The sequence below is a fragment of the Equus caballus genome, chromosome X, assembly GCF_041296265.1.
Source record: "Equus caballus isolate H_3958 breed thoroughbred chromosome X, TB-T2T, whole genome shotgun sequence".
NCBI classification, from domain to species: domain Eukaryota; kingdom Metazoa; phylum Chordata; class Mammalia; order Perissodactyla; family Equidae; genus Equus; species Equus caballus.
The window spans coordinates 36,268,567-36,284,091 of NC_091715.1; the positions used below are offsets into that span (position 1 = coordinate 36,268,567).

The 15,525-nt window shown below is 40.0% G+C and overlaps 1 protein-coding gene across 3 annotated transcripts in view; it reads right to left on the minus strand.

Annotated features, from left to right (window-relative positions):
* MAOB (monoamine oxidase B) overlaps window positions 1-15,525 on the minus strand; it is a 111,835-nt gene that overhangs the window by 23,955 nt on the left and 72,355 nt on the right. For all 3 annotated transcript variants that reach the window (XM_070256572.1, XM_070256571.1, NM_001081833.1), the window contains 2 exons: window positions 3,912-4,016; window positions 3,122-3,213 (listed from right to left, as the gene is read on the minus strand). In XM_070256572.1, coding sequence (XP_070112673.1) covers window positions 3,122-3,213; window positions 3,912-3,932 — 113 coding nt within the window. In that variant the 5' untranslated portion in view covers window positions 3,933-4,016. The remainder of the gene's footprint in view (window positions 1-3,121; window positions 3,214-3,911; window positions 4,017-15,525) is intronic.

Here is a 15,525-nt window from a genome sequence, read left to right on the forward strand (position 1 = left end):
CTTGATAACCAAAGGGATGGAAATTGCTGACTCGTGCTTTCTTCGCAGAGGCAGTTTGCAGTAGCTATCTAAAGCAAATATCCAGACAATGGTTTAAAATATTACTTCAAAGTGAAAACATCCTTTGCTATTTCCTGATGTCCTGTTTCTTTTGTTCCTTATTTTATAGGTGAATTAGGGCAGCATAAGGTAAAACGGAGTAATAAGTAACTAAAACTTAACATTGGCCCAGCTAGACAGCCAAAATGAAACATAAAAATATTGCTGCAATTCTAGTTATTATTGTTGCCAATTTGGTGGAGAAAAAATAATCCTGGTTTGAAATGGAGGGAGATCTAAAAGTAATTCTCTGTGGAGGGCCAGGCCATTTGTAATCCTTTATTTGATTTACTCTGGGAGCTTTAGTGAGAAAAGAAATGAGAAGAACAATATCTGAGGGATGGAAGGTCAAGGAAGCTAGTGCAATAATATTTTCGTGTTCTTTCCCCTGTTGATTTTTAAAAGATAAATGCTATTATATTTTTCTACATGAAAAATATATAAAAGCTCTATAAAATTTGGAAAAATTCATAAAATAAAAAGGTAAGAGAATGAGCATCTTCCATATTTCTGTCCCCCAAAAGATAATCGCTAGTCTCATTTTAGTGCATTTTCTTCTAATTATAGGTTTTAAAAAGTGTATTTACATAGCTGTGACCATGTTGTAAATTTAATTTGTGCTTCTGAAAAGCACTTTATAAATGAGAAGAACTAAAAGAATGATCAGCATTAGTCTTTGAATGCATGATTGTGCTTAGTTTGAACAGGTTGGATATTCTGGGGTTTACTTCTTTTAAAGCTAGGAAATGATATCATGTATATCTTGCTTGGGAAAAGTTAGACCATTACCTTGTATTCATATATTCCTAATATCTCAGAATGCTTTATTTTGTCAGCCAATAATCTAGAATATTCACTAAGGGGAGACTAAGCCAAGGACTATGATATAAAAAGTCAGATCTCTATGATCCCAAAGGAATATAATTAGTCCCATCTTCAAGGAGCTTCAAAGCTCTCTGGGGAGAAAAGACCTAACTGAATTTATTAAAAGTTTTTCATAACAGAAATTATAAAACAAATCCAGATGATTAAATACTCACTGTATTTTGAAAATTTAATGTAACAAATTTAAAAGTAAACACTGAGATTTTATTACAATCAAAATAAGTTACATTGCAAACTACATTCTCAAAAAAAGTGGTAAATAGCAATAGATAGGTGTTTAAAAGGATATAATAGGCATTGATTTCATGGTAATAACAGGATTTTACTATTCCATAATTGGTTGCTTTCAAAGGTTAAAGACATAGGAGAAACACAAAAATGTTTATCACAAAGTATTATGTAATAATTATGAAAAACTGGAAGTAACCCAAATGTCCAACAGGATGCTAACAGATAAATAAATTATGGTATTCACTTCCCATGGAACATTCTCCCACCATGAAATATGGTGTTTGATGAAGCATTTTTAATGATATGTTTGCATTGTAATATTAAGTGTTAAAAAACATTTTGTTGGATGTCTATTTCTTTTGCGGTGCATATACAGTTTCCTTTTTAGAAATGAGATCACATATCACACTATGCATACTCTATGAGTATGCTCATCGAACATGCTTTTCTATGTGTTTAATATTATGATATTTTTCAAGCCATTAAATATTCTTCTACAACATGATTTTAAAAGACTATAGAGTATTCCATTCTTCAGATGTCCCATAATTAATTTAACCAATCTTCTATTATTGGACATTTCGATTTTTCTTTTAAAAATAATGCTTTTAAAAATAAGAATCTTTCTCCCTCTCTCCCTCTCTGTATGCCTTTCTCCCTCTCTTCTTTTCTTTCTCCTTCTTTAAGCTAAATTCTAAGTTGAATTTAAATATCAAGAAGTAAGTAAATTTTGGGGTTGGCACAGTGGCATAGTGATTAAGTTCCCACATTTTGCTTCGGCAGCCTGGGGTTTGCAGGTTCGGATCCCAGGCACAGACCTACACACTGCTTATCAAGCCATGCTGTGGTGGCGTCCCACATACAAAATAGAGGAAGATTGGCACAGACGTTAGCTCAGGGGTAATCTTCCTCAAGCAAAAAAAGGAAGATTGGCAACAGATGGTCGCTCAGGGCCAATCTTCGTCACCAAAAAAAAGAAGTAAATTTTATGTCTTTTGATTATTTCCATATCTTAGATTCAGATATCCCTAAAAACTCATTTTTACTTTTAGTTGTCAGTGCTCCAGCTTCCCTCCCCAATACCTAGAGAATGAAAGAATGAAGACATCAACCCCAGAGCCAAACGTATTTCCAACTAATGCTGTTTTGCATGAGAGGACAGTTTCCTTGAACTTGGCTTCCCTTTCTCTTACTTTATTTACCACAAATTCACCATGTGCTTGGACTAGAACCTTTGCAATCCTTTCCTTTTTCCCTGCTGTCCAAGAGCAGTGTGGCCTCTCCATGTTGTCTGTCTATATAGCCTCCACAATTTATACATAGTTCCCAGCTCTGTCAGCCAGAATTTAACGCTTGATTCATGAATACTTGCTTTGAATGCTACGTGTTTTTTTCATTAAAGAGGAGCAGTCAGTCCAGTCATACATGTTTCCTCTACAGTTGTGAATTATCCAGACAACTTCTCTAGAAGTTCCTCTTCAAATTCTTGAAGAGTTGTACCCATCCCATAAGATGTCTCAAATGCATTTGCTAACTCACCATCTCTACACTTGACCACCAGTAAGAGTACAAAAGTATTCCTATATCGACAACCCTATAAACGAGATCTCTAGGCTGGTGGTCTTTAAACTACTCTAAGTAAAGGAGGCAGCACATTCTGGTCTGTTTTGAGGACTTTTTGGGGTAATACCACCTCTGTGATGCAAAACTATTCCAAAGAAGTGGGTTTAATGCACAGACATTTTTAAAGCAGGACCCAGTTCCAATAGTTTTCAACATTCCACCTGGCCAAATGGCATGGTTTTAGACACAAAGCAGCTACTAGCCCCATACCTATTGAATGGCATTGCCAAGCAAACCTGAAAGACGATCACAATAAATGTCTGTGCCTAATGGTGAGTCTTACTCAGTCCAGCAGATCTTGTCCAGCAGCTCCTTCATCGTCATGTAGTCCCACTCCTCTGCAAGGGGTGCTTTCCATGGGGCATCACTGGGAATCTACATTCAGATGAGGATTCAGAGGGGAAAAACAAATCTAATTTTCCATTTTAAATAACTATTTCAACAGTATTAGACACTGTAACTTAAAGAAGGAAAATGCAAGTTTTCCAAATTCCCCCAATAGTGACTTTTACTGCACAGCCAATGTTGTCTGTGTAGCTTTCCTATTATAGATCTATAACACTCAATCCACATTTATGATGACACTTCCTGCACAATAAATGGAGGCTATGTTGTATTTGGGCTGTTTCCAAATATTGATTATTAAGTTTCTAATTGAGAGAACATTCAGACATCTGCACCAAATCACATCTAAATTGGAGTTTCAGGTCAAGCTCTCTGCGTGTTTACTCGTGGGCTGCAGGTTTAAGCATGGCAGCGACTCAAACACCCAGAACTCTTATTTTGCTATGTCCTGAGGATTTTCTAAATTAGAAACATCATCCCAGGAAGGCCGAGTGATGTATGATCTTCTCCCCTTCATCAGTGGTATACAAATAGCAGTCTGGTGAACATCTCATTCTTTTAAAGGTTAGAAACAAGTTTCTTCACTCATTTCACAAATCTTTACTGAGAGTTACTATGTGTTAGACAATGTACTAGGCATTGGTGATAAGTTGCCCCCTCTTTCTTTGAAGGACTAAACTTATTATGAAAAACACAAATGTAGTGAAAGAAGCTTTAGGAAGCTTTACCTCTCGTCCCATGTCATCCATTGTCCTCCAAAGGTTGTTATGATCTAGGTAGGCAATTGGATTCCACGCAGGTGGGAATGGGCCCCTGAAGGGGTATGATTTGGCCTGTGAGACACAAAATATTTTTAAAAGGAAACATTTACAATGTAAAAGTAGTCAAATCTGCCAAGTAGGTAAATGTCTGCAAGCAAAATCACGTTAGTTATCAATACGTGATATATACTCAAGTATTTTAGTTCCTTGTGTCCTCAGAACCCTACTTAACTTTTTAGTATAGAGATTTCCAACATCAGTCTCTGTTACTTAAATAAGTTGGCTGCCACAACAAACACAATAAAAAGGTTTCTGTCTGAAATTGGGGCCCTTACCATGTAAAATTTAAACACCAGTACAGAAGTGGGGTTACCTAAAGTAATCTCATTTGTCAAGGTACTTGCAAATATCTCAGAGTCAGGAGACCCTGTGTGCCTGAAGGGTCAGAAAATTACGACTATAAACATTATACAAGTTAGAAGGGGATGAAACACCAATTGTAAGAATGCAACCATCTGTAGAAAAAGCCACAAAACTGGGCCCAGAAAGCTCGCCCAAGAAATCCGATGTGCTAGGTCAACACAGGAGTTCCCAGAGATCAATAAGGTCAAAGCAGAAAGAAGAGACAACTTCATACCTCTCCTCAGGACATGTTTATACTACCTGGTTCTCCTGGTAGGGCAGGGACACCTTGACACAGAGATAAAGGGAACACACCTCTCCAAGGATTAATAATAAGCAGCCTCTAAGTCATCTCTGGGAGGCTTGACTAGTTGACGGCAGTTAAGGGACATGCACAAAAACCACTTTGGGTGTCTCTCCCACTCTCACTCTCTCTATACATACATATACGTACATGGAGCGGTGGTCGGTGAGGGAGATTTATTTTAAGGAATTGGGTCACACAATCATGGAGGCTTGGTGAGTCCAAAATCTGCAGGGTAGACTGGCAGGCTGAAGAGCCAGAGAAAAGTTGCAGTGCAAGTTCAAAGGAGGTGGTCTGCTGACAGAATTCCCTCTTCCTTGGGAGACCTGTCTTTTTCTATTAAAGCCTTCAGCTGATTGGATGAGGTCCACCCACACTATGTAGGTAACCTGTTTTACTCAAACTCTATTGATTTAAGTGTTAATCTCATCTAAAAAATACCTTCACAGAAACATCTAGAATAGCCTTCCACCAAATATCTGGGTATTGTAGCCTAGCCAAGTTGACACATAAAATTAACCATCACACTTCTTAGTTAACTTTATTAAGGTGTAATTTACATATAATGTAACCATTCTTAAATGTATGATTCAGGGAATTTTGGCACATGTATGCACCCATGTAACCACCACCACAACCAAGATATAAAACATTCCCATCACCCTAGAAAATTCTCTCTTGCCCCTTTCTCAGTCAATCCCTGCCCCTACTTTCTTTTTTTTTGGTGGTTATACAAAATGAAATAGTAACTTTAATTTGTGCTCACACAAGTGTTACTTCCAGGTTGTTTTTACATCTCTTATTTTTTTTTTCAGTTTTATGGAGATATAATTGACCCAGAGCATTGTATAAGTTTAAGGTATATAGCATAATGACTTGACTGATATATATTGTAAAATGATTACCACAATAAATTTAGTTAACATCCATGATCTCATATGATACAAAAAAGAGTTTTAATGGTTTTTTCCATGTGATGAGAACCTTTAGATTTACTCTCTTAGCAACTTTCAAATATACCATACAGCAGTGTTATCTATAATGATCATGTTGTACATTACATCCCCAGTACTCCTTATCTTATAACTGGAAGTTTGTACATTTTGGAGTTTGCTTTGTTTGTTTTTAGGTTCCACATATAAGTGAGATCATACGGTATTTGTCTTTCTCTGATTTATTTCACTTAGAATAATGCCCTGAAGGTCCATCCATGTTGTCGCAAATGGCAGAATTTCCTTTCTCATGGCTGAATAATATTCCATTGTATATATATATACCACATCTTCTTTATCCATTCATCCATTGATAGACACTTAGGTTGTTTCCATGTCTTGGTTATTGTAAATAATGCTGCAATGAACATGAGGGTGCAGATATCTTTTCAAATTAGTGTTTTCATTTCTTTTGGATGTATACCCAGAGGTGGGATCATATCATAGTTCTATTTTTAATTTTTTGAGGAACCTCCATACTATTTTCTACGATGGCTACACCAATTTACATTCCCCCAACAGTGCAGAAGGGTTCCCTTTTTTCCTCATCCTTGTTAACACTTGTTATTTCTTGTCTTTCTGATCATAGCCATTCTAACAGGTGTGAGGTGACATCTCATTGTGGTTTTGATTTGCAATTCCCTGATGATTAGTGATGTTGAGTACCTTTTCATGTGCCTGTTGGCCCTGCCCCCTTTCTAGCCCCAGACAACCACTGATCAGTTTTCTGTCACTATAGATTGGTTTTGCCTGTTCTAGAATTTTTTTAAAAAATGGAATCATACAGTATGTGCACTTTTATCTGGCTTATTTTTCTCAGCATGATGTTCTTGAGGTTCGTCCCTGTTAGAGTTCATTCCTTTTTATTGCTGAGTAGTAGTCCATCATATGGATGTACCATGGTTTTTTTATCCATTCCCCTGTTGATGACTATTTCCATTTTCGATCTACTGTGAATAAAGCTGCTATGAATGCTCCTGGGCAAGTCTTTTTGTGTACAGATATTTTTCTTTCTCTTGGGTAAATGACTAGGAGTGAAATAGCAGAGCTGTATGGTGGGTGTATGTTTAACTTTTTAAGTTAAACATTTTCCCAAAGAGGTTGTACCACTTCACATTATCACCAGCAATGTATGAGAGTCCTACTTGTTCCATGTCCTGACCAGTGCTTATGGACTTTTATGCTTTAAATACAGTTTTGATTTTAGAATAATAGATTGACAGATAAGTTTGCAGATATAGTACAGAAAATGTCCATATACCTCTCAACTAATTTTCCCTAATGTCAGCATCATACATTATCGTGGTACATTTATCAAAACCAGGAGACTGGTACATCACTATCTACAAAACTTCGGGCATTATGTCGACTAATGTACTTTTTCTGTTCCAGGATCCCATGCAGGATACCACATTACATCTAGTCATCAAGTCTCCTTGGTCTCCTCTGATCTGTGACAGTTGCTCAGTCTTTCCTTGTTTTTCATGACCGTGACAGTTTTGAACAATATTGGTCAGGTATTTTGTAGAATGTCTCTCAATTTGGATCTGTCTGGATTTTTTTTTTTAGATGGGGGTTGTGAGTTTTGGGGAGGAATACAACAGAGGTGAAGTGCCGTTTTCATCACATCACCTCAGAGGGCATGTGATAGCCACATAACTTATCGTTGGTGATGTTAACCTTGATCTCTTGGTTAAGGTGGTATCTGCCAGCTTTCTACACTGGAAAGTTACTATCTTTCTCTTTCCATGCTCTGTTCTTTGGAAGAGAGCCACTAAATTCAGTCCACCTTCAAGAGTAGATGGGAGGAATTAAACTCTACTTCCTGGAAGGAGAGTATCTACATAAAACTTTTAACTTCTTCTCTAAGGAAGATTTGCCTTTTCCCCCCCCTGTTACTTATTCAGTTGTTTATCTATATCAGCATAGAGTCATATATATATACTTTATACTTTGTGTCATAATCCAATACTAATTATTTATTTTGCTGCTTAAATTGTTCCACCTGTGGCCATTGGGAGCTCCTTCAGGTTGGCTTCTGTGTCCTTTGGGCATGCTCCCATCCTTTTGTTTCTTGAGCGCTTTCTTCATTTCTGGCACTAGAAACCAGGCTCATCTTCTATTGTCACTCCCCTAGCCACAGGATCTGCCATTTCTCCAGGGAGTCTTCACTCCTTTTATCAAAAGAATGGTATTTAGAAGCAACTTCCGGCTGCTAGGAGTATTCTAGCTTTTTTTTAGAAAAAAAAAAAAAAACCTTTATTGAGATATAATTTACATGCCACAAGATACAATTTGCATGCTGATTTTTAAAACCCCTACTTATGCCTCTATCAGAGTTCAGCACATAGTACTCCGTAGAAACCTGTGGATTAATCCATGGGATTATTCTCCACAAAAGACATGTGTATCCTGATTCCATCTCTGCCTCTCCCAAGCTGACTAACACAGAGAAAGTGAGTTTCTTAATCTCCCTGGGTCTTTGTAACTCAATATCTCTTGGCCTCATCATCTTCCTCCAGGAAGTATGCCCAGATTACCATAAACAGCTTGGTTGGGTGGCCTTCTCAGTGTTCTAAAGCTCTCCATTCAACTTCCACCTGCCACTAACTCCACTGCACCAGTTCCATGCATTTACCATTCTGTGTTACCTCTTGGGCTCTAAGATGCAAGAGCATGGGCTCTAGAGCCTGCCTATCTGGGTCAAGTCATGGCTCTGCCTCTCACTAGCTGTGTTAAGTTGCTTAACTCCTCTGTGCCTTAGTTTACTCATGCGTAAGATGGAATGACAATACCTACCAAATAGATGCACTGGGAAGATGAAGTGAGTTGATCTATGTAAGTCAATTTGAACAGTGGCTGCCATGTTGTAAGTTCTCAGTAAATGTTGTTGTTATTGTTACTTCAGCTGCTACTGTTGTGATTATAATCTTTGCACGCCTAGGACCTGTTGGCATAGATTGCTGGCACATAGAAAGTTCACAATAATTGTTTGCTATCATCTCAGTTGTTTGACCTTGAACTTGTTATTTATTTGACACACAATGTCCTGATTTCTAAAATGATCTTTTGTACTTAGGTTTTATCTTAGTCCATTTGGGCTGCTATTACAAAATACCATACACTAGGTGGCTTATAAACAACAGACATTTATTTCGCACAGTTCTGGAAGCTGGGAAGTCCAAGATCAAGGGGCCAACAGATTTGGTGTCTGGTGAGTGTCTGCTTCCTGGTTCACAGACGGCCATCTTCTTGCTGTGTCCTCACATGGAAGAAGAGACAAGGAAGCTCTCTGGAGTCTCCATCTTCTTGCTGTGTCCTCACATGGAAGAAGAGACAAGGAAGCTCTCTGGAGTCTCCTTTATAAGGGCACTGATCTCATTCATTAGGGCTCTGCTGTTATGACATAATCACCTCCCCAAAGCCCCACCTCGTAATACCATCACACTGAGGGTTAGGATTTCAACACATGAATTTTGGGGAGACATAAACATTCAGTCTATGGTAGGTTTCCTATGCTATTATTAACTTCCTTGTTTTTAAGTCTCTCATTGAGCCCAGACCGACTCCTGCCTCTGCAGATCCCCACCAGCAGAGTAGTGCCAACCCCTGCTCCCCTTCCCATCACACACCCAGATGCACTTATACAAAGAGGATGAAGGATGGAACTATAATAGTGAAGAACCAAGTCAGGCTACCTACCAACAGCAGAGTGTATCCAAGACTGGCATATGTAGACATGTCCCTGGACTCCTCAATGTGGCATTGTGCCCACAGGGAAAGGGGATCAGAAAGAGATAAAACTACAATCAGGTTGAATAGCCACCCCTTAAATGGGAAGAACAGCACATTTTCCTTTGAAAAAACCCTTAAGACTGAGATGGAAGAGAAGAAATTAGTTAAAAACTCAACAAACAATTTAGTTATTCAGGGTTTGTTTTCACAAACACTTTGGCTCTTCCAGAAATCACCAGCAGATAACTTGAAGAAGAGTATGGAGCCCAGCAGATTTGGTTAATTGGTCTCTGCCCTATCACTGCCAGGGTCTGCACCAATAGCCACGGCAGCTCCTGGCAACATAAAGACAATTGCCTCAGAAACTGAGAACTCCAGTCTGACTCATGCAGTTTGGCCTGGGAAAAGGTGAAGAACAGCTTTTGAGTGAAGACAGCGTTACCTGGCAAACCATGACCTGCATAGGGAGCCCCACCCAACAACAGTAATGTCTACCTCCTTCCAAGTTAACCTTCCCCTCGCGGACACATTTGAGATGGGCACCTCTCCACCACCCCTCCCTTGTTTCCCAAAGATAAGGTTTTTGCGGTCTTTGCTCAGTATGTGTCATATGGAAAGGATGTGATGGGTGTGGAGGGGGGTCCTCCTTCCAAGACTCCGTTTGACAGATCGCAGCTCAGTAGCCCAGTTGAAATGTCACCCCAGCTGAAGGATAGGGATTCTCATTCAATGGGGTCCCAAACACAGTGGGGACCGTACAAGCAGCAATCATCTCAGCAATGCAATAGTGTCAGAGAGCAGCTGCTAAAGCCCTCCTGATTCAGGAATGCTCTTCGAAAGGAGGTGTCTCCAAAACCAAAACCAGAGCGAGAAGTGACCACCAAAAAGAGCTTTGTGTGAGTAAACGGAAACCAAACACTATGTAAAGGGCACCATGATGATGAAGAAGAAAACACTTTACCCTTTTATGTACTCATTTACTAATAGCCCTCAGTGTGTTACCTCCATGTAGGTAACAGCTTAGCTAAATTTACAAAAGCCATTATTCTTCTACAAGATTAGGGAAAGATTCTGATAAACCCAGGAACGAGCTATTATTAGACCCATAAAAATCTCAAATCTTCAAGCTTCAGGGAATAGGTAGGGGAGGGAGGAAATGTCTAAATTTATTTTATATGACCAAAGGCACTGCAAGAGTTTTCTGCCTCAGATTTGGCCACTGCAGTGACTATTTCACTTGAGAACATCGTCCAGGTAGGCTGTCTTTCTGAAGAGATCATGAGAAGACATCGGAGTAAGCCCCCAGCTAAAGGAGCTCTCGAGTTACAAAGTCTAATTACAGACAGCATTTTTGATTTATCCTCACGACACAGCTCTGTGAGGTAGACCCAGCAAGTTATTTCTTCCTTTTATAGGTAAAGAAAAGAAAGTTCAGATAAGTTTAAATGAGTAGTTTGGGATCTCACAGCCCATAAGTGGAAACTACTGGAAATTCAATTTTATTTACAGAAGCTGTGAAGGTCACAAGTGTGTGTGTGTGTGAGAGGGAGACAGAGAGGAGGAGGATGAGGAATATCTTGAAAATCATCTAGAACCATCCATTAGTCAATAAATATATACTGGTGACTAATATCAAAATTCCTGTGATACAAATTAAGTAAGCATCTGTAGCAAGTGCCATGAGGAAGGGACACCACTGTAGGGATTCTGGGATCTGGGAGCAAGGTATATTATCCTATGGGCTCTCTGGAAGAAACAGTGGAGGGAACCTACAGGCAAACAGATGGTACAGAGGAGTCCAAAGCAGCCCCAAGCTCTTTAGGGGTCATTTCAGGGAGGGTGAGCAAGTGTGGAGAGGTAAGATAGGGCTGAAAGGCATACCTCCCCACTAGTGGGGAGAAGGCGAAGCTCCTGTGATGTAAATGTTTTATATATAGATGATGTGTGACACATCACACGTATACACATATACATATGTGTGTGTATGTTTTATCCACATACAAATTTTAGATGACAAAGAAAACTATAAAGAAACAGTAAGCATTCAAAGTCCCACCAAGCTGAAATCTATCATGGCTATCAACATTTCAGCATGTTTCTTTCATCTTTTCATTATTTTATACATTTTACAGTTGAGGTCCTGTTGTACATACAACTCTTGTCCTGCTAGTTTTCAGTCAATGTTGTATCCTAAACATTTCCCACGTCATTCATTGACTCGTTAAACATACTTTTCTTGCTTATTACATAATATTTCATAATATGCAGAGACCAGCAGTTCTCAAACTGTGGTCCAAGGACCCCTCAGGGTCCCTAGAACACATTCAGGGAGTCTGTTGAGGGTCTCCCTTTTCCAACCACACACGAGGAAAGATTTCCTTCACATACTTCAACCCAGACAACAGATTGCAAAGGATTGAATGCCAATGCAGACATGAGAATCCAGCTGTCTTCTAGCAAGCTAGATGTGAGAGAGAGGTGCAAAAGTGTAAATCAATGCCCCTCATTCTTTTTTTTTTTGGTTTTAGAAACTATTTTTTTCATAAAAATGTTAACTTGTGATAGAGTTATTATTGTTATTTTAGGTGAATTAATAGATATTGTAAAAATTCTCAGTTTCCATTCCTAATATGGTAAATATAGATAGAGTCACTTGAGCAAAAGCTGCTTGAGGTTCTCAATAATTTTTAAGAACGTAAAAGTTTGAGAAGGGCTGGAATAGAACCACAGGAGAAGGGATACAGGTTGGCTTTTAAGAAGCCAATAGGACTGATTCAAACAGATTCTGAAACTTGATAGTTGTGTGACTACAGGCAAGTTGCTCAACATTTGTGTTCCCTTGTCTTTAGATATGGAATAATAGTACCCATCTCACAGGGGTGTTGAAGGAATTAACTGAGATTATACATAGCAAAAAGGATGTACTCACGAAATGGATGTTGCTGACAGTTCTGTAATTTTGATGAATGCCCTGTCATTTATACAACCACTTCTTACCCATAAATCTATGTTCTCATTTTTGATTAATCTTCTTTGGATAAATTCCCAGAGTCAGAATTCCTGGCATGAAGATTTATGTTTGACATTTTAAAGCAGGCTTGCTGAAAACTGGCAACCAACTTGATCATCACGTGGCCTTATTTTGTAGCCTGTGAGCCTCGGTGGGCTCAGTAAAAACATCTGAAATCTGCCTTCTGGATTCCTCACCTAAAGAGTGGGTGAGCGGCTCTCAGAAACAGGCTGGCTTGGCAACAACACATCACTAACGTCAACTTCAATGCTCCAGATGTCCTGCTCTTCTCCTGACCCTTGTTCTCTGGAGGCAAAGATCCCACACTCCGATTTCTGTCCCATCTGGGAAGCCCCTTTGCCACCTTATTCCCATTGCTGACCCCAGACTCTGCCAGTAGGAACAAGTCGCCTCGTCCTTCTTAGATCCAGCTCCTCAGGAGTGACCTTTTCCTCCCAGAGTGTCTCCTCTGCTATTCACGGGAATCTTGACTTCCTCACCATGGGGAGCTGGAGTGCGCCACCCAGCTCACTAGAGCACAATCATTTTTACAGCTATCGGCAAGGACCATGCTTGGGCCATAAACAAATCTGGAGGGCCAAGCTGTTCTTTTGATCAACATTTCCAGTTTGGAAGGAAAGAACTTTAATCTTCCCCGTGGGAAAGAAGGGAAGGAAGTGCTGCAAGCTCTACTTAGGCAGATGGCTTTCTTTCCCTGTTGATGTGTTCACATTTCTAAGCACCCGGAGCTGGCTTCAACACTGTCTTCTGATTGCATCATCACATGGGTGAAACTGGAGGGAGGGGCAGACCATGGCAATGTTTCTAGAACCAGCCAACAGCACACTAGTACATGAAAGGCCTGGAACTGTCCATGTAGGGAGACATGGGGCAGATGGGGGTGGTAGTGGCTGAGAAATTAGGCAAAGCCCAGCAGGAATAATAATAACAAACAATAGCAACAACTACCACCGAGTGTTTACTGTGTTCAGGCCTTTTTCTGTGCACTTTACATGTATTGATACATTAATCTTCACAATGACCCTATGGGATAGGCACAATATTGTCCTTTCAGATGGAGAAACTGAGGCATAAAGAGATGAAGTAATTATCATGTGCTCCAAGCCTCACAACTAATAAGTAGCAGCAGGATTTAAATTCAGACATCCAAAGGCTAATGCTCTTGATCATGAAGATTCCCAGCCTCTTAGTTATAATTAAAATTATTGAACACAATTTGTCAGACACTGGGCTAACAGTTTTAATTAAATTATTTAATTTAATTCTCACAACAGCCCAGGGAGTAAACTGCTAATTGTATGCCTCATTTTACAGATGAGTTCTGAAGCACAGAGAGGTTGTATAAGTTGTTCAAGGTGACACAGCTTGAATGCAGTGGGAACAGAATTTAATCTCAAGTTTGTGTACTCAGAGCTCAAGCTCTTCCTTAGGTCTCTGCTCTATGAGCCAATGCTCAGTTGGTTTACAGAAGGTCTCTGGAAGGCATTGAGATCCAGTAACCACCTGAGATTCTTACAAACCAGGTAGAAGCTAATGACAGGTTCAGTGACCAGCCAGATGTTTTCTGTGGCTGTCCTTGCTGTTCCCAGGCAAGGACCGGTCCAGCCTATCCTCAAATGGCTGCCATGAAAGTTCATTCACTCATTCCTTCAACAAATATTTCTTGAGCTGCCACGTAAGTTCATTCACTCATCCATCTGACAAATATTTCCTCCTATGTGCTTGTCACTGCTCCGGACTCTGGGGGCACAGTAGTGAGCAACAACAGACAAAAGTCTCTGTTCTCTGGGGACTTACATTCTAATAGATTTAAACAAAAGAAACTAACAAAACAGATACTACACAAAATCAATAGGAAATCATGAAGTACATTAAAGGTGATGAGTGCTATGGAGAAAAAGAGACTCGCAGAGAGAAAGAGGAAGTGTCGGAGGTTTGGGTTTGATTGTGCTTTTAAATAAGCTGGTCAGGGAAGGTATCACTGAGAAGGTGACATTTGAGTGAAAAAATGAAAGAGGAGAAAGGGGCTGGCCCCACAGCCAAGTGGTTAAGTTCACGCACTCTGCTTCAGTGGCCTGGGGTTCACCAGTTCAGATCCTGGATGTGGACCTATGCACCACTCATCAAGCCATGCTGTGGCAGCATCCCACATAGAAGAACTAGAATGACTTACAACTAGGATATACAACTATGTACTGGGGCTTTGGGAAGGAAAAAAAAGATTGGCAACAGATGTTAGCTCAGGGCCAATCTTCCTCACCAAAAAAAAAAGAGAGAGAGAGGAGTGAGAGGGAACCATGTGACTATGTGGGAGGAAGAGCCTTCAGGCAGGCCTCAGCAAGCATCCTGAGACGGGAGGATGAATGGATTGGACAAGGAACAGGAAGGAAACCAGCTTCATCCTACCTCTTCTACAGGGATGTCCCTTTGCTCACTGGAACAAATCCAGGTTCATAGATGCCAGAAGAAGGTGGCTGCCGAGGAGATGGCCTCTGCAGTTTCCCTGATCTTAGCAGGCCACCCCCACCACTGTATTATCATCACATCTTCCCTCAAAGGCTCTTTGTCTTCTGATCTCCATCAGTGCGAAGCTTAAACTACATTTAATGCCCAGCTCAAGACTCACTTTCTTCAAGAAGCCTTCCAAAATTCACCTCAACCCTAATCAGTGCTCTAACATAAAATTCACTCCATTTTGAGTCCCTACCATATTAGCCTGTACTTGCCCATGGTATCTTGATATTATTCTCCAGGTATCCCACATGGCTCTCTTCTCTCTCCAGTAACTTCAGGAAAGGAAGTAACCATCTGCACCCTCTCACAATGCTTCAGAGTGTTATATATTCAACTGGTGTTTGACAAGCATTGGATGGTTAGATGGATGGCTAGACGGACGAATAGTGCTACAGACTGAATGTTTGCGTCCCCTCAAAATTCATGTGTTGAAACCTAACCCCCAGTGTGATGGTATTCAGAGGTGGGGCCTTTTGGAGGTGGTTAGGCTTCACCCTCATGAATGGGATTAATGCCTTATAAAAGAGACCCCAGAGAGCTCCCTGGTCCCTCCACCATGTGAAGACACAGCAAGAAGATGATCATCTATGAACTAGGAAGTGG